We start from the raw sequence: 17,902 nt of genomic DNA, 5'->3' as shown, positions 1-17,902 counted from the left end.
AGCCCTGCAGCATGCAAGGGGGGAGGGGTGCAGCATGCCCTCCCTGTGAGCTGGGCGGGGGGGGGTGCATCACAGCCCCCTGACACCATGCACAGCCTGTAAGGGAGGGGGAAAGGATCCCTGGGAGCATGCAGGGCCTGCAAGGGTGGGGGGGGGGTGCATTGCAGCTCCGGAGCATGCAGGGCCTGCAAGGCAGGGACACTGCTGCCCTGGGAGCACGCAGGGCCGGCGTGCAGGGGAACAGCAGCACTGCAGCCTCGGAGCATGCAGGATCGGGAGGGAGGGTGCATTGCAGCCCCAGGAGCATGCAAGAAGGGGGCGAGGGTGCATTGCAGCCCCTGGAGCATGCAGGACAGGGCAGGGAGGGTGCTTTGCAGCCTCGGAGCGTGCAGGACGGGGTCGGGGGGAAGGTGCATTGCAGCCCTGGGAGCATGCAGGATGGGGCGGGGAGGGTGCATTGCAGCCCCGGGGAGCATGCAGGATGGGGGGGGGGAGGGTGCATTGCAGCCCCAGGAGCACGCAGGACGGGGCAGGGAGGGCGCTTTGCAGCCTCGGAGCGTGCAGGACGCGGGGAAGGTGCATTGCAGCCCCGGGAGCGTGCAGGACGGGGGCGAGGGTGCACCGCAGCCCCGCGGCGTGCCCAGCGCCGAGCGGCTGCACAGCCGCCCCCGGCCGCGCGCAGGGCCGGGAGCCGGGGCGGGGCGGGGCGCGCGGGGCGGGGCGGGGCCTGGGCGGGGGCGTCACTTCCCGCGCCGCGCGGGGCGGGGCCGGGGCGGGGCGCGCAGTAGCAGCGCCGCCGCCGCCGCCATGCAGGGCCGCCCCCGGCTCGGCGGCCCGCAGCGGCCGCCCGCCCCGCAGCGATCCCCGAGCGGGGGCCGAGCCCGGCCCGGCCGGCGCCGAGCGCAGCCCCCAGCTCGCACCGCCGCCACAGCAGCAGCATGTCCAGGTAATGGAGGGGGCCTGGGCACGCAGGTGCCGGGGGGCTGGGGGGAGCGGTGCGTGTTTGTATGGGGGGCCTGCAGCCAGGCTCTGCGTGTGGGGCTGGGTCGGTGGGGGGGGGGGCTGGGCACCCCCACCGGTGGGGTGTGTGGGGCTGGGGACGGTGTGGGGAGGGGGGCTGGACAACCCCCACCGGTGGGGCTTGTGGGGCTGGGGACAGTGTGGGGAGGGGGGCTGGACAACCCCACCGGTGGGGCTTGTGGGGCTGGGGACGGTGTGGGGAGGGGGGCTGGACAACCCCCACCGGTGGGGCTTGTGGGGCTGGGGACAGTGTGGGGAGGGGGGCTGGACAACCCCACCGGTGGGACTTGTGGGGCTGAGGACGGTGTGGGGAGGGGGGCTGGACAACCCCACCGGTGGGACTTGTGGGGCTGGGGACGGTGTGGGGAGGGGGGCTGGACAGCCCTCGTCTGTGGGGCTTATGGGGCTGGGGACTGTGGGGAGGGGGGCTGGACACCCCCATCGTCGGGGCTTATGGGGCTGGGGACAGTGTGGGGAGGGGGTCTGGACAGCCCTCGTCTGTGGGGCTTGTGGGGCTTATGGGGCTGGGGACTGTGGGGAGGGGGGCTGGACAACCCCACCGGTGGGGCTTATGGGCCTGGGGACAGTGAAGGGGGGCTGGACAACCCCACCGGTGGGGCTTATGGGCCTGGGGACAGTGGGGGGGGGGGGCTGGACACCCCCATCGGTGGGGTGCTCGTGGGCTGGGAGGTCAGTGTGGTGCTCGGGTTAGTCTGTGGAGGTTGGGGAGGCGCCTGGACCCGGACCCAGACCTGGACTCACGTTCTGGGCCTGGGGTTAGTGCGTGAGGGGGCCTGGATGCCCCCATCACTGGGATGCGTGGGGCTGGGGAGGGGGTCTTTATGGGGTGGGTTTGTGTGTGTGTGGGTCTGGCTCAGTGTGTGAGGGGGTCTGGACACCCCCATCAGTGAGGTATGTGGGGCTGGGGTCTGTATGTGTGTGTATGGACACACGCAATGGGGTGAGTGTGTATGTGGGTCTGGACGTGCAACCTGGTGTGCTGGTGGGTCTGGGGTGTGGGGTCAGTGTGGGCCTGAAGGCAGAGGACTCGGCCCCGCGGGTGGCCCGAGCGCCCGGAGGTGCGTGCCAGCCCCAGTGGTGGGGGCTTCCTGTGTGGTGTGTGTCCCCAAAATGACACCGGGGCTCGGGATTTGCCAGGTGCATGTGTGACACACGGTGTGTGTGCTCTGCAGTGCTGCCTACAGCCATGTGTTTCTGCATGCCTGTACTGACACACCATACGTGTCCCTGCAGGCAGGTGTGTGACCTGCCTCGCAGCCGTTGCCTGTTGTGGGTACTGTAGTGCCCGCGGGTGTGTGGATGCGTGCATCCCCCTGCTCCACTGGCACTTTGGGGTGAGCAGCCGGTTATGCTAGGAGGATCCCAGAGCTGGCATGTCCAGGATGCCACCCTCGTGGCTCTGGGTCACATCGGCCACCGCGGATTCTCACTGGCCTGAAGGAGACCCGAATTCACCTCCAAAGAGGGGGGACTACGGCCATGCCGGGGCACGTGTGCGTGTCCAGGGGCGGGAGGGGAATCCATTTATTCTGGAGAGAAATATTTCCATGCATGCCTTCCCCTTCTGGCTGGATGGGCAGGCCTCTCTCCCTCCACCCTTTCCTCTTCTTTCCCAGCCCTTCAGAAGCAGATGGAGTGAATTCCTGGGGGTGTGGGCTGGTTTGACATTCCTCAACAGCGAGTCTGTGCCCGAACTTGCAGAAAATAGTTGCTTTTTTTTTCCCCCCTTCCCCCTCTCTTGCTTTTTTTGGGGGTTTGCATTCTAGCTGCGAGCATGTGGGCCAGCCTCTGCCGGCGTTTGTGGGGGGACGTCGGGGTGCCGTTTCCTTTGTAGCACCGACCACCTGGGAGTGTGCGTGCCTGCGAGAAGTCCTGCGCCCGCTGTCCTCGCTTCCCTGGCGTGGGCCTGCGTGAAGATGCTGCAAATCTCTGCGGGGGTTGCGGTGTGTGATTTGGGGGGGTGTGGGCGTGCGTGCCTGTGAAGTGTTGTACAGTGCTGGGGCTTGGTTTTCTGGATGGGGAGCATGTGGGTGTGCGTGTGTGGGCTCAGCGTGAGCGTGGGCTGTGTGGTTTTCGGTGGCGGGCGCACGCTGCGGGGAGGGAGCAGTGTGTCTGTTGGGGGAAGACGTTGTGCCCCTCTGCCTGGGAGGGAGATGTGCTATGCGTGTTGTGTGTGGCATAGGGTGAGGGTTGTGTGTGTGTTTGCCAGTGGAAGAAGCAACGAACCATCCAAGTTTGAGGAGAGGAGATGTAACCTGCGTTGGGGACGGCCTGTGTTTGGGCAGGGGGTGTTTGTCCCTGCTCTCTGAGTGGGGCTGGGCTGTGCATCCCGCTTGTGGCATATGCTCTGATGTCACGCTTATCACATATGCTGTAATTGTGGTGCGTGCATGTGGTGAACTTTGGGGGGAGCCTCCCCCTCCCTCATTGTTTGTCTGACCTTCTGGTTGCAGGCCACCGCCGCTGTTGATGGACAGACGGACGGCAGCCGCCACAGTCCACAGGAGACTGCCGGCTGCCCTGTTCTGTTGGCAGCTGTGACGAGGGCAGGTGGAGGACAGAGGCTTTCCCAGGCCATCACTGGTCCCTGACTGTCTGATTTGGATCCTTGCTTGCTCCAGGCGCAGCTTGGTTTAGCGCTGAAGCCGCCGTCATGAACGGGCTGTCAGTCAGCCAGCTCTGCTGCCTCTTTTGCTGCCCGCCCTGCCCCAGTCGTATTGCGGCCAAACTGGCCTTCCTACCCCCGGAGCCCACGTACGCCATGGTCCCTGAGCCCGAGTCCGCGGGCAGCACCAGCACTGGCTCCCTGCGAGGAGGTGCTGTGGGACGCTGGAAGCTGCATTTGACGGACCGGGCGGATTTCCAGTACACCCAGCGGGAGCTGGACAACATCGAGGTGTTTGTCACCAAGAGCAGCCGAGGGAATCGCGTCGGTTGCATGTACGTCCGTTGTGTGCCAGGCGCCAGGTAAGTCATGGGTGGATGTGGCAGCCTGGCACTGCCAGGGGTTTGATGCCAGCTGCCTGGGGTTTAGCACAGCATCCCCGCCCCTGGGCATGGTGCCATCCTGCCCCCTCCTTCACTTCAGCTGATTGCTACCTCCCTGCCCTGGCCTGACCCTACACTAAATCCGGTGCCTTGCTGAAGGAGCTGGCCCCATCATGGGAATTTAGAGGCATCCTGTGGCGCGGGTGAGCACTGACTGCCGGGCCCAGCTGTCAGAAGCTGTTTGGTTTGTGGCTGGCGTTGGGAATGGGATTAAACAGGGAGAGGGAGGAAGTCAAGGCGAAGCTGAAGGCTAGGGACTTTGGCCTTCCCTCTCTGGACACCAGGGTTCCCTCCACCGTCCTGGAATGTCCCTCTGATGTCATGCTTGTGACGTAACGCTCCGATTGTTGTGCGAGCTCGTGTGTGAGGCTTTCAGGGGAGAGTCTGTGCAGCCCCCTTGCTGTCCCCTTGTCCCCCCAGCCCTGCTGGGTGCCGCGTTGCTGTCGGGCCTGCTGCTGATGTGCCAAGCTTGGATTGTCTGGTCCCTCCCATGCTGACCCCTTCAGGTGCTGGGGCTCTGCAGCAGTAACAGCATGGACAGGCTAGAGTCCGTACAGCCAAGGAGAAAAGCCCATGAACCTTGGAGTGAACCATGTTTGCCTGTTTTGGCTGACTTGCCTTGATTTCTTGAGGAGCAGAGTGATAGGAGTGAAAACTGGGAGGACTTTAGGTTCAGCCTGCTGTAGGTCACCCCCCAGGCATGATGGTTCCTGTGACCATAAAACAAGAAGAACTTGATTTGCATTTGATCTATTGTGGAAGGAGTCACGGGTATTTAACCAATGTCATGAACCCTCTGCACCTGGCAAGCAGCCATTTGTGATGGCTGAACAGCAGCCCCTGTGTCTGTTCTGCCCTGGAGCTACTGCCCAGCTGGTGCTACGCAGTGGCCCTTTGTTCTGTGCCATTGCAGCAGCCTCCAAGACTTGTGCTGAGCTTGGTGTCCTGTGGCACCGGGCTTTGTGCCTGAGGGTCTTGGGCTGGCCCTTTTCTAGGGAAACACGTCTCCTTTTAGGAAGGAGAGCGAGATGCATTGCCCAGAGCCTCCAGGAATTTGTGGCAGCTTCCTGGGATCTGCTGGGACAGCTGGAGAGGGGTAGCTGGGGTGTGGGATGGAGACCCTCTCACGGCTGTCTGCACCCCACCTGCTGGTGGCTGGGCTGGGCACGAGGAGCTGGCGTGGGGACGTGAGGGAACTCAGCAGCTGCTCCCTAAGCCGACGGCACAGCTGGGAGGCCCCACGCGGCTGCCCTTGGCACCACGGCCTGTGTACGTTTGTTCCTTTCTGCTTGGGGCCTGGGGCGGGCGTCTTGGGAGCAAAGTGAGCCGGGGCTGGGCCAGCGATTAGGTGGGTGTCCTTGTGGCGTCAGCAGAGTTACAGCTGCCCTTGGGAGGCTGAGGTGTGGCAAGAGGTCAGATTGGAGCTACCTTTGCTGGCTTCAGTTTTCCAAAGGTCACAGCACCCTGGCTGACTCCAAGCATGGGTATCTTCCCATCTCCTGGAGCAAATGGGTCCCCCAAGGATGAACGTAGAGACCTCCAGGTGAGGTGATACAGCCGCTGTCTTGCAGCCCAGAAATGGCGCTTGTTTGGGTATCTCCCCTCTGCTTGCCAAGGGCTCCGAGGCCACTGGGCAGAGGTGGGACAGGCAGGCAAGGCGGGACCGTTACCTCGCAGGGGTCTGGAGACATCCATTTGTTATAGGAGGCATCCAGAGGCCACCCGATAGGGGTGTCTGCTCCAGCCCCCGCTCCCTGACGCGTTTGTCGCGGGTCCCTGGAGAGAGGAAACCGGCGACGAGATTGCTCTATGTGCACATCCGCCTGCCTGCAGCCCCGCAGCTGCGAGGCTCAGTGCTGGCCCCCATCCCAGTCTGCCCACGGAAATGGTGGCTTACACACAAGCTGCAGGGTTGGAAAGAAGGGCCTGGGCTGGGGGAGATCCGGCTCTCCCAAGCCCTGGGGCATCTAGTTTCACTTGCCTGGTGGCTGCGATCTGTCCTCCCTGCCACTGCCTTCCTGCTCCAGGAAGCGTCTCCTCCGTGGCTGTGCTGTCTGTCCAGCGGGGCCCTTTAACAGCCAGTGGCTTCCCTAGCACCTGGCTGTCCAGGACCCCTCTGGGATCCATCCAGGTGCCTCCGTGACCTGCATTTTGTGGGGTTTCCTCAACATGTCCTTGCCCCTAGCTTCCTTCCCTGCCCCTTTCCCCCTCCCCACTCGGCTGGATCTGTTTCCATGGGGGAGGTTTTGTGGGAGCTGGTGACCCATAGTAACCACTGCTCTGGGGTTGGGGTGGAAGCCTCCACACATGGGCCTGAATGACGAAAATGCCTGGTTATTGGGGGTCTCCAAGCCCTCTGTCAACATGATTTAGCTCAGTTTAAAGTATTTTTGACTCTCAGCTCCTAGATGAAGGGCTTGGATTCCCCCAAGTGCCCTGGCCATTGGCATGGCGGAAGATGCAAAGCAAAACTGGAGTTCATTATTTTTGCTTTATCAAAAGGCAGGAGAGAAGCCTTTGATACAGCTTTTGGGATGCCCTGCCCTCATCCCGCTTTCCTCCCTGCTGTTGTGTAAATTCACCCCCCCCTGCTCTCTTCCCTGAGCCTGCCAGCATCATCCAGGTACCTTGTTCCCGCGCAGTGCCTTCTTGGGCTACCTCTGACCGGCAATCATGACGGGGTTACTGTAAGAAACCGAAGCACATAGCCACCTGGCAATGCTGTGGCCACTGGCAACGGCAGGGCGTCCCAGCTGGGACATCTGACCTCTCTGCAGACATCTCATGGCAACTGCAGGGGCTCAGCAGGGAGCGGGTCCTGTTCCCTTCCTCTGGCAAAAGGGAGCTAAGCTTTAAGAGTGTTATTCATGTTAATTTTCATGATTAAATTGTTTTTTTTCCCCTTATGGTGGAAATTTCTTGTCTTGTTGTTCCCACAATTCACTTCTCCCAGTGTCTGGCGTCTTGCCAGACACAGGAGAGCAAAAAATTCACTGTCAGAATTTTTACTGAAAATCCCCATTGGGCAAATGGCCCCAAATCCTGAGCTTTCTACCAAAAATAGCCTCAAAAACTTAAACAGAATAAGCCTGCCTTTCAGCTGCCTCTGTTTCTACTGGTAGTGAGCTCCTGACTTTGATAACCCTGCTGTGGCCTGGCTTCCCGAAGGAGGACCCTGCTTAGCCCCCCTTGCGCAGGGTTTCCTGTTAGCCGTCCTCTGCTATAAGAATGGTGAGGGTTGGTCCCCAGGAAAGGAAAAAGTCAGGGCCTGTTAGAGGAGGCAAGCAGGGGAGAGCAGGGAGTGTCTTCTAGCCAGTGGATGACATTTGGGGGAGGGGGGGCTCCATGTGGTAAGGATTGTCTTGGCATCCCTGGGGCTAGCCCCGGGTGTTGCAAGGACCCTCTTTGGTGGATAGAGGTGTGTTGGCCCTTTGTGTGCTGGGGTTTGGTTTTCGGTCTCCGAAGAGGACATCCCAGGCTGCTGCTGCCCTGCTGTCCTGTCCAGGCACTCATCCTGGCCTGGCCTAGCCCTGCCCGGGCACGTTGGGTCCCTGAGCTGCGCGCTGCTCGCCCCAGCTTGCTCCCCAGGGCTGGGCAGCGACGTGATGCCTTGGCAGAGTCCTTGATTAACCCCACCGTGTGCATCTCTTCCCTGCAGGTTCACAGTGCTCTTCTCCCACGGCAACGCCGTGGACCTGGGGCAGATGAGCAGTTTCTACATAGGGCTGGGCACACGCATCAACTGCAACATCTTCTCCTACGACTACTCAGGCTATGGCGTGAGCACGGGCAAGCCCTCGGAGAAGAACCTCTACTCCGACATCGACGCTGCTTGGCAGGCGCTGCGGACGCGGTGAGTCAAGCGCTGGGCTGAGGAGGGCAGGACAGAGCGGGAACTGTTGCTCTGCCCGGGCAGGTGGAGGCTAGGGGCGGCAGCAGCCCTGTGGGGCTGGCTTGAGAGGCAGCACAAGTCAGCAGTTGTATCTCCGGCCCCAGGAGATGTGGGTGTAGTACACAGCGTGTGTTTGTGTGGTGTGTCTCCAGCACGTACGTTCTCTGTCCTCAGAGTGTGCGTGGGTGGTGCGTGATGGCTGTCTGTCACTAAGGTGTCCCTGGCGCACGTGTGGAGGTGTGTGGTATGTTTGTGTGGTGTGCGATTGCTTTCAGTCTTTGTGGCTCTGCCCAGGCCCCTCTGGGAGCCGTGTGCCCCCGCGGGAGCCTTAGGAGTAGAGAGACGTGGGGGAAGGGAGGCTGTGTACGCCTGTCGCCAGGAAAACCCTGGAGGCCGGCACTCTGGAAAACAGGAAATCTCCCAGAGAGGGGCCCGGGCCGCTTGTTAACAGGAAGGGGTGGCCGGAAAGCCCTGCAGGACTCGGGGGGACCGGGACATGTGGGGATGCTGGGTGGGGGAGAGCTAGCCGCTCCAGGAAGAGCTGCTGGGGGGCAGAGCCCCGCTCTGGGTCGTGGCTCAAGCCTTGGGAGGACGTGTGCCCCCAGGCAGCTCACGGCACCAGTGAGGCTTTCCGCAGGCCTGGGGTAAAGGGGGTCTGCTCACATCAGGGATCCGGATAGGGATGGGGCTGTGTCTGGGCTGGGGAGTTCAGACTGCCAGGTCAAGGGCATGTGGTGGTCCCCAGCACTGGTGCAAGTGTGTGTGGCCCCCCTCTTGCCCAGGCTCTTCCCTTCTGTGCTCAGCTCCGTGCCTCCTGCAGGTGATGTGCTCTCCCTCCTCTGCCCTGGCCTGAGCCAAGTCCAGCTTGCAGTAGGCCCCAGTAACCAGCATCAACCCTGCGAGGCTCCCGTCTGGAGGCACGTGGGGTGCGTGGCTGGCACTGGGCAGCACCCAGGGGTCTGCAAGCCTACCTATCAGTCTACTCCTTGTGAGGGTGAGGCCTGACTCCCTACTCATCTCGCAATTTGGCCCGCTTTCCCCATTCCCGCTCCCCAGGGCAGCACTGTGTTTGAGGGAGCCATGTGCAGCAGGTGTGTGGGCAAGGCTCAATTAGCCCTAATTGCTCCAGCATTAGCAGACAGGCCAGGATCCAGGGCAACTGGTTTGGACTCGTCTTTGAGCGATGCTGTAGCCCTGTCCCAGTACAGCTCAGTGCCAGAGTTTGGACCTGTCTGACTGGACCACCCTCCTGTGCGGCTCATTCTCTGTGGTACGTTTTGGCCAGAGCAGGGTGACACTGCTACTCAGTGCTCGCGCATTGACCTGCCCTCTTGTCTCTTCTTCCAGGTATGGGATCAGCCCGGAGAATATAATTTTGTATGGACAAAGCATAGGCACAGTGCCCACAGTGGATTTAGCCTCCCGCTACGAGTGTGCAGCTATTGTGCTCCACTCCCCGCTCACCTCTGGCATGAGAGTTGCCTTCCCTGAGACCAAGAAGACCTACTGCTTTGATGCCTTCCCCAAGTGAGTGGCCTGGGAAAAGAGGATTGGGACAAGGTCAACTTTGGAGGGGCAGTGCCCAGACCAGCTCCATCTGGGACCCAGCCCTGGTGGCAACAGGGGGCTGCAACAAGGGGTTATGGCAAAAAATGGGACCTTGTGGACCTATCTCCCATGGCAGGCCTGAAGGTGCCCATCGGGATCTTCCTGCTTTGCACTTGGTCCCCTCTGGGGGATCAGCAACCTTCCCCAGGGTCACTGTGCCCTGTTCCAAGGGTCACATCATGTCTGCACCCCACACCCCCTGGTGGCATCCTCCTGGCCGTCCTGTCCCAACATCTTTGCTTGTCGACCTCAGGGCTGTCCAAGTGGCCCCTTGTTGGGTATCACAAGTCCAGATGGTTCCTGGGACCCCTCTCTCTCTCCCAAGGGCAATTTCTAAGGCTTTTGCCCCCTCTACAGAGGCAGTGCCTCCAGGTGATGGCATGGAAGGGGGATGTGGAGTGGGACAAGTGTGGTGGGATGAGCTCTTGCTTTTGCCTTTCCCCTTTGGCCGGGCTTGAGGGCTGATCCCTGAGCCGGAAGCCGTGGCTGGGAGTCACCAGCCCACGCTCTGCACCCAGATGGCCTCACTTGGCATTTATATCCTGGGCCCTTTGGGGCTGGCTTGCAAACAGACGTGTTTTCACTCCTTAAAGCCAAGCATGCTTGATCCCGCTACGGGAAGGGCCCGGGCTTGCACTGTCCTGGAGTGGTTTCCATTGGCCCCTGCCGAGGTCCCACAGGGCTTTTGTCACTGCTGTCTAGTCCTTGTCTGTCACGCGGCGGGGGGATGTCCTGGAGCTCAGCCTTGGCAGAAGCTCCCTGTTTCCCTGTGCTGTGCTGTGATCAAAGGGCATTTCGTGATCCCTTTTCCTGAGGGGATGTGTTTTGGGGTGGGGGAGGATTAATAGGGGTGCCTTGATCTCTGTATTCACCCCTTGTCTCATCTCTCCCCATCCACCTCCTTGGCAGCATTGAGAAGATCTCCAAAATCACCTCTCCCGTCCTCATCATCCATGGCACGGAGGACGAAGTCATCGACTTCTCCCATGGCCTGGCACTCTTTGAACGCTGCCCCAAGGCTGTGGAGCCGCTGTGGGTGGATGGGGCCGGGCACAATGACATTGAACTCTACAGCCAGTACCTCGAGCGCCTTCGGAAATTCATCTCCCAGGAGCTGGCCAGCCAACGCAACTGAGCCCCGGGGAGGGGACAGGGGATGGGATGAGGGAGGGAAGGGGGTTTCCTGTGCGTTTCTGTCCCCTCCCCCCTCACGCACACGCTCCCTGCTGCTAGAGGCAGAATGAGTTTGTATGGCCTCTGCTCCAGCCCAGGCTGACAGCATTGGCAGAGGTGAGGATGCCTTTCAGTGGACGGTGTGTTTCCTCTTTGATACAAGCACAGCTCTCCTGGTTTGTGTCAGCCCTCCTTTCCACTGGACCCAGACGCTGCTTGGACCACTGGCTGGGCTGGCAAGAAACAGCAGCTTCCTCCTTTCCCCTGCAGCAGGGAAGAGAAAGACATGAGCCCTCTCTCTTGATGGTCAGTCCTGGGTTTTGGACACATCCTTGTCCCCTCTCCAAAAAATAACGAGTCCCTGAATTCATCCTGGCTGCTCTGCTGGTCTGACTATAGCAATAAGGCGATTGGAAAGGGGCTGGGCTGGGGGGCAGTGGCTGCCTGGGGATCCTGTCTCCCTCCCTAGGCATCACTGCATGATGCCTGCCATCCCCATGGGACAGAGGAGGAGGCATTTCCTGCTCGGGATGGAGCTTTCCTGGGATCAGGGCCGATGATGATGGAGTGCCTGGTGTTTGCCCCGTGCCTGGGGCAGGATGGCGCAGAGCTGCGTCCCAAGGGGGAGCTTGGGGGCAGGTGGAGGAGGTGCCAGCACCTGCCTCCCTGCCCCACGTCCCCTCTGGTCTGGCCCTGCTCTGCCTTCTTGGAGGACTCCTCGTATTCGGGTCACCCTCTTAACAACTCCCTTGTACTGCTAGCTCTTGTGATTCGCTTGGGAAAGGGGACGAGGAAACCAGGCAGCGAATAAAGAGCTGAGATTTAACGTTTTACCTGTGTGCGCCCTTTCACCGGCGTGCTCAGCTTGTTTCCCTTTGGCCTAGTCTGTGGGACTGATTCCAGCCCTGGATGGGATCCGGCCCTTCTTGTTTCCCCTGGGGCTGATTCCTCAGCTGAAGAGCGCTTGGCCAGACCCCGGGCAGCGGTTGATGGGCTGGTGTGCGTGCTGGCTGCAAGGGCAGGCGGGGGGGATGTCCCACCGTGCCCTTCCACGAACACCCAGGGTATTTTGCGCACCATGAGGGTAAAGCGTTTGGGGTTTGTGCTTTTTCAGGTCAGTGCCTGCTTTGAAAGGGCTCCAAATGAGCTGTTTAAAATATCTCTATCTATCCCTGCGCCTTGGGGATCCCTCACACTCTGAACCAGTGTGTTTTGCTCAGCCCGGCATCCTGGAAAGCGCCTTTTCCCCAGCACCATCTGGATAAGCCCCAAGAGAGCCCCGGGCTGGACCTGTGGGGACTGTCGCAGGGTGCTGGCTGGGCCCGTCGGCCTCCCAGACGCGGGCCGGGAGCTCGGTTTCCTTCTCTGCGCTTGTGTCATCTGTGCGTCCCCTCCTCCCTGCTGGTTTGCAAGGCCCTGGGGCCCAAGCGAGGTCATGTGAGGAGCGATAATCTCCTTAGGCTGCGCTTGGAGGGGCTTTGGGGCCTCGTGTGCTGGGGTCGCGCCATAGCCCCACGCTCGCGGCGCTCAAAGGTGCCTATTGTTCTGGACTGGGAGCCGCAAGGAGCCGTGGCAGGGGCTGGCTGCTCCCCTGGCGTCCCTCACTCCCGTGGAGCACCTGGACCGCCCCGGATCTGCAGCTCTGTCCCCTCGACTGCCACCATCAGTTAGAGATGGGGACCCTCACTCCCTTCTCCTGCCTCACAGCCACCTGATGATTTGAAAGCACTTGGGTTATGCACGTGCCTGGAAACCAAACCCTTGCTGGATGCCTGGCCCCGCTCCCCTCCGTCTGCCTGGCAGCACTGCCGGCTCCGATTAGCTGGGCCGGAACAGTCTGCAGCTCCCTAATCCCGACATAGAGACATTTTGTTTGCACCGAATGTATTTTTATCCTCTTACTGCTGCCTGTTTCCTGTTTAACCGCAGAGCCTTTAGAGAGGCTGGGCTTGGGGGCACGTCGGGGCTACTCGAGTATCTCTTTACTGCAGCTCTGGAAAACCTAAAGGCAGAAAAGTTCAGCCCAAAATATAGACCCGCGAGGCACCCATATAAGGTACTAGGACGCAGCACAGCTGACGTGGGTTGCCTTGCCCGAACCCTGCTGCGTTCGGCCGCCCGCGTTGGCAGTGCCGTGGCCCAGCGGCCGTGTGGGCTGTCAGGGACAGGGCCTGCACGTGTGTCCTGCCCTTGGGAGTGCAAAGCGGGAAGTAAATTGGGTCGAATGAAAGGGAAAAAAAAGAGAGGAGCAGTGATAGGTGTAGGAGCCGCCGGATGCCCAAAACGCACCAGCCAGACCGTCCCAGGGTCCCAGGCACAGTATGACCCTGGGGCCACCAGCAGGGACAGGAGCTGCCTTGGGGTGACTTTTGTCCTCGCTGCTGGTACTGCAGTTTGGGAGAGCCAAGAGGAGCCAGGGAAGGATGAGATTTGATGACCGGGGGACACAGCTGTACTTCAGCGGGGGGACTCTGCAGAGATCTCGGCAGGGTGTGAAGGAAGGAGAAAGCTAAAACATCCCCGAGTTTGGGGACAGGGCAAATGCACAGCAGCAGCCACAGCATAAAAGAGGGGTGATGGGGCAAACGTCCCTTTGGGCTGTTTTGAAGCCCCCAGCCCCAGCGAGCAGGGGTGTGCGGGGTCTGTGAACGGCTCCTGCTCCTGTTGCTGCCGAGGCGCAGGCACAAGGCTCGGGAAATGCCAGGCTGGGAGCGTGTGCATACGTGTGCGTGCGTGTGTGTGTGTGCGCGCGCGTTTGTCTAGCGGCTGTAAAAGAGGATGCGCCGGACATCCCGGGGCACGAGCTGTAGGATCCTGCAGAGGGAAGGAAAAGATGCTCCCTGGGACGAGCTTCCCAGGCTGTGGCTGCCCTTTGGCAGAGGCGCACTCCCACTTCCCGGGGCTGTCCAAGTCCCTGGGGGTGTCCCTGGGGTGTGGGCTCTGCGCCAGCCGCACGCGAGATGAGCGGAGCAGCGGGCTCCCACATGTCCTGCCAGCCTGGGGCGGGCGCCGCTGCGGGCAGGCACTGGGGCGGCTTGTACCCACGCGGCCCCGTGGCGCTGGGGCGATGCAGCCGGGCTCTGCTCACGTATCGCCGCGTGGGAGCTCCCCGAGGCTTCGCGGGTGCCCCTGGCTGCCCGGCATCCGTGTGGTCGGAAAGGGACCTGGCTCGCGCCTGCGTCCGGCTCCCCTGGGTGCTGTCTGCAGGCTGGCCGGGAGCATCGACACGGGGCCAGGGCTGACTGAAGGCCCAGCCAAGAGGGGTTTAACTCGTTTTTGGGCTAGCGAGGGGCATAAATGAGCCTTTTGATGGCTGGGGCCTGCGTGCCGTGGTCATGGGACCCCGTTCACAGGCCGAGCTCAGTCATGGGACGCAGGAAACCGAATTAAAGCGCCTTAAGGAGCTTTTTTTCTGAGCTCTGCTCTGCTTTTCACGTGCTTGTCATATGAACAAAGAAGGTATAAAAGGGTGAGGGGAAGGAACCCAGCGCAGGGCAGAGAGGAGGGAGCCGGAGGCGCGATGTCAGGGTGATGGGCTCTGCGCTGTGCTTGCCCAGGATGAAGGGAAGGAGGAAGGAAGGGAAGAGGAGAGGATCCCCTGCCAGCATCGCACACCTCTGCCCCGCCAGGTGAGTAAGGCAGTGGCCGGGGGCTGGCGGGGGCCGGGGTGGGTCTGGGCGGTGGCGCTGGTGGAGCAGTTGAGCGTTTCGTGGTCCCCAGCTGCCCCCGGGTCTCCCAGCAGCCAGGATGCGCTGGGCATCCTGGCATGCCCACGGCTGCCCCATCCCGCAGCGGCACAGCTCTGCAACGCACACAGATACACACACGCGTGCATCCACACACAGCTGAGCACTCATGCACGCATGCACTTGCTGGCGTGCCTGCACGATGCCGAGACGCGCACCCGTGGATGCACACAGGAGGAAAGTGCCCCACGCAGACACCCCCCAAGCGGATGTGCAGGCACGCACATGGACACGTATGCAGCGACTTGCGTGCACGCGGCCATGCCTGCAAACACGCAAACGCACACGCATGTGCGCGCGGAGGCATGCCCACGCAGCAACATGCAAACCCACCCACCTGCACGTGCGCACACATTTGCACGCATGCATTCACATGAGCATGTGCAAACACACACGGGTGTGCACACGCATGGATGTGCACACACATGGATGTGCACACACCACACTGCCTTTTTAATATCATGCTCCTCATCCCCTCCTGTTTGCACACGCACAAACACACATTTATATATGACCCCCCCCGCACCAAAAGCCAGTGCAGGCCATGCGTGCACCCCCCACTTGCACCCCTGGGCCCCCTCCACGGCCCCAACTGCCCCCCCAGCACCGGGGACCCATGGGCCATGCTGGGGACGTCCCCTAGGGCTGTGTTTCCTCCCGGGCTGCCGTGATGCTGCTGGGGGGATCCCTCAGCTCCCACTGCCCCCCAGATCTGCTCCTACCTGCCTTTTCTCCCCTCCTGACTCGTTTCTCCCCTCCGCCTCCAGGATTTGCTCCAGGATTCGCTCCATCTCCAGGACCTGAGGAGCCCTGTCCCCTGTGAGCTTCCCTTTGTCATCCTATGCCTGAGCGATGCCTGGAGGCTGGGACGGCGAAGGGAAGCCCACGGCCGGGCCAGCCCTGCAGCAAGGACGCCGGGACCCCACCACGACGTGCTGGGATGAGGCTGGGGACGAGTTCCGGGGGGCCGGAGCCCCCCAGAGCACGGGGACAGGCCAGGCTGGGGCAGAGGATGGCAAGTGATTTGGGGGAGCTGGGCTGGGGATACAATTAGTACTTTGTGCTCATTTGCAACGCGAGAAGCTTTCAGCGTAAGAATGAGTAGTAGCCTGATTTTTTTTTTGATGTTTTCCCCCTGAAAAACTTCTGAACTTTGACAACGCTGCTGCAAAGAGGGTTATGGTGGGGTGGGGAACGGGTGTGATTAAAAAATTTAAGAGGGTTTAATGGGGAAAATGACCTTGCGGGGTGAACGCAGAGAAATCGGGCTGTTCCCAGCCCCGCCCTCCCTCCCCGGGGTGTGTGTGTGTGTGTGTGTGTGTGAGTGTGAGTGTGTGTGTGTGTGAGTGTGTGTGTGTGTGTGTGAGTGAGTGAGTGAGTGTGTGTGTGTGTGTGTGTGTGTGAGTGAGTGAGTGTGTGTGTGTCACTTCGGCCCTCCCGTGCCTCTCTTTCCCCCGCTGCGCCACGGGCGGACCGGGGCTGCGGGGCCTCCACGGGAGCCCGGGGCCGCCGGGCCGGGACCGGCAGAGCCCCGGGGCCGCGGCGAGGACGGGGCCGGTGCCGGGGGCGGGTAGGGAGGGAAGGCGCGCCGAGGGGGCGGGGCCGAGCCAGGGGGCGGGGACAGGGGCGGGGAGATCTGGACCCGGGTGTGGCCTGAGGGGCCGGGGGCGTGTCCGATGCGGGAGGGGCGTGGCCGTTTCGGGGGCGTGGTCGGGCGGCCCCGCTCCCTGCGGCGGGGCGGGGCGGGGCGGAGCAGCGGGCGGCGGCGGCCGCGGAGTCCTCGCACCTGCGGGCGCACCCAGGTGAGGCTACCGGGACACCGGGGCTCCTGGCCGCCCTTTCCCGCGGGCCTCTCCCGCTCCCTGCGCCCGCTGCCGCCGCGAGGGGCTGGTCCGAGCCCGTGGGCGGCCCCACGGGGGACGGTGAGCGGGGAGCAGGGTCTGGTTCTGAGGGAGGGGAATGCTGGGCTGCGCCGCTGAGTGTCCCAGAGCGAGCAACCCCCCCCCCCCCCCGCCACCCCGAGCCTCCATCCCCCTCGATTCCCGGGATTTTGGTGGCAGCGGAGCGGCGCTGCGGCGTCCTGCGGTGGCTGTGGCATCGGTGCGATTTGTTCCCTGCCTGGGTCCGGCTGGGAGAGGGGCTGGGAAGCTGGAGATACCCTGGTATGGAGGGAATTTAACCGCGGCCGCGGAGATGCTGGCACGGCCGTGCTCGCCTCCCTTCCTTCGGATGAGCTGACAGGTTGACGTTGCTGGAGGAAGGCTGGGTGCGGGATCGAGTTCGGATATCCCGAATCCGAGCTCGGTGCTCCAGCCGTGGGGCGGTATTGCCTTGCCGAAACACCTGGGCTGCAGTGCACGGCATCTTGGTGCCCGGAGAGGGCTGCTGAAATTAAGCTGCGGATGAGGATGCTGCGTTGTCTTCATCCCACCTAATTTTTTGCTGCTGTTGCTCAGATGGGTTTTTCTCCACGCTGACGTTAGGCAGATGTGGTGGGGGGGGGGTGGATAAGAGCAAACAAGCAGCAGCCCGCGGAGGAGTTTGGGGCCTGGCCCAGGTGCTGGTGTGCTGGTGGCGGGGGGTCATCGCGGGGCGCTCACCTCCCCTCTCCGCCTTCCCTTGCAGGAAAGTGGCCCTTTCCCCGCACCCAGCTCGGCTGCAGCAAGACGTTTGCACCGCGGCGCCCAGCGACTCCGTGCCCAGCCCCGCCGAGCTCCTCTAGGGTCCCCTCGGAAAGAGGGGACGTGCCGTGACCGCTCACCGGGGTGAAATGTGGCACCGTAGCGGCTCGGCTCCGAGCCTCCCAGCTTGCAGAGGGGCCCTGAGCCCTGTCCCTTACTCGCTGCAGGGTCTCCCCAGGTGTCACCTTCCCCGCACCCTGGCGATGGGGTGTGATCCTGCCCAGCGCTTTGGGACCTCCCCAGGATGAAGCAGCTCGAACCACTTGCGAGGAGGAAAGAAACGACCTGCGAGATGCCCTGCCTCCCCTCGGGAAAAGCCTGGGCACGTGTGGCCGAGGATGGCTCTGCGACGCCTGCCCCATTTCAGCAAAAATGTCTGGCTCGAGCTTCAGCATAAGTATTTATTTGTGTGGATGGCACTTTACCTTTCTCCCTCCCTTCTTTTATTTCTCCCCTCTCTGCTTCAAGCTTGGGGGGTCTTTGCCCATGGATACAGCACCTGCTCGAAAGGAGGTCTCTGGCCAACTCCTGCTGAACTTGGCAGGGGTTCATGGGCTCCAGCTTAAAACTGAGCCCTCTGACTCTCCCTTTGGTTTCTCACCAGCTCAAATTGAGCCCAGGCTGCTGGACGCTGCTGCAGCCTCGGTGTAAGGAGCTGGGCAGTGCTCAGAGCTCTTCTGCCCTGGGTTTAGGACAGATGAATTGCTGTCACT

General features: G+C 62.0%; 1 protein-coding gene and 1 long non-coding RNA gene across 3 annotated transcripts; both read left to right on the top strand.

Moving 5' to 3' along the window:
- The first annotated feature begins 801 nt into the window (after window positions 1-801).
- On the top strand, window positions 802-11,595 carry ABHD17A (abhydrolase domain containing 17A, depalmitoylase). Of its 2 annotated transcripts, none has more exons than XM_068919941.1 (5): window positions 802-946; window positions 3,495-4,008; window positions 7,748-7,942; window positions 9,329-9,508; window positions 10,499-11,595. In XM_068919941.1, exons 2-5 carry the CDS (start codon window positions 3,695-3,697, stop codon window positions 10,722-10,724), a joined length of 915 nt encoding a protein of 304 aa, XP_068776042.1. In that variant the 5' UTR covers window positions 802-946; window positions 3,495-3,694; the 3' UTR covers window positions 10,725-11,595. The 2 variants fall into 2 exon arrangements, with proteins under 2 accessions (XP_068776042.1, XP_068776043.1); XM_068919942.1 differs by lacking the exon at window positions 802-946 and adding an exon at window positions 2,664-2,984.
- A 2,665-nt stretch (window positions 11,596-14,260) lies between these two features.
- LOC138062381 (uncharacterized) lies at window positions 14,261-15,606 on the top strand. Its single transcript, XR_011136434.1, has 2 exons — window positions 14,261-14,391; window positions 15,276-15,606. It is a non-coding gene; the product is annotated as an uncharacterized lncRNA (long non-coding RNA).
- Window positions 15,607-17,902: the final 2,296 nt, after the last annotated feature.

Source organism: Struthio camelus, chromosome 26, assembly GCF_040807025.1.
Source record: "Struthio camelus isolate bStrCam1 chromosome 26, bStrCam1.hap1, whole genome shotgun sequence".
In the NCBI taxonomy this organism is placed as follows: Eukaryota; Metazoa; Chordata; class Aves; order Struthioniformes; family Struthionidae; genus Struthio; species Struthio camelus.
The sequence above is the reverse complement of the archived record's forward strand: the minus strand, read 5'-3'. Positions and strand labels throughout refer to the sequence as shown.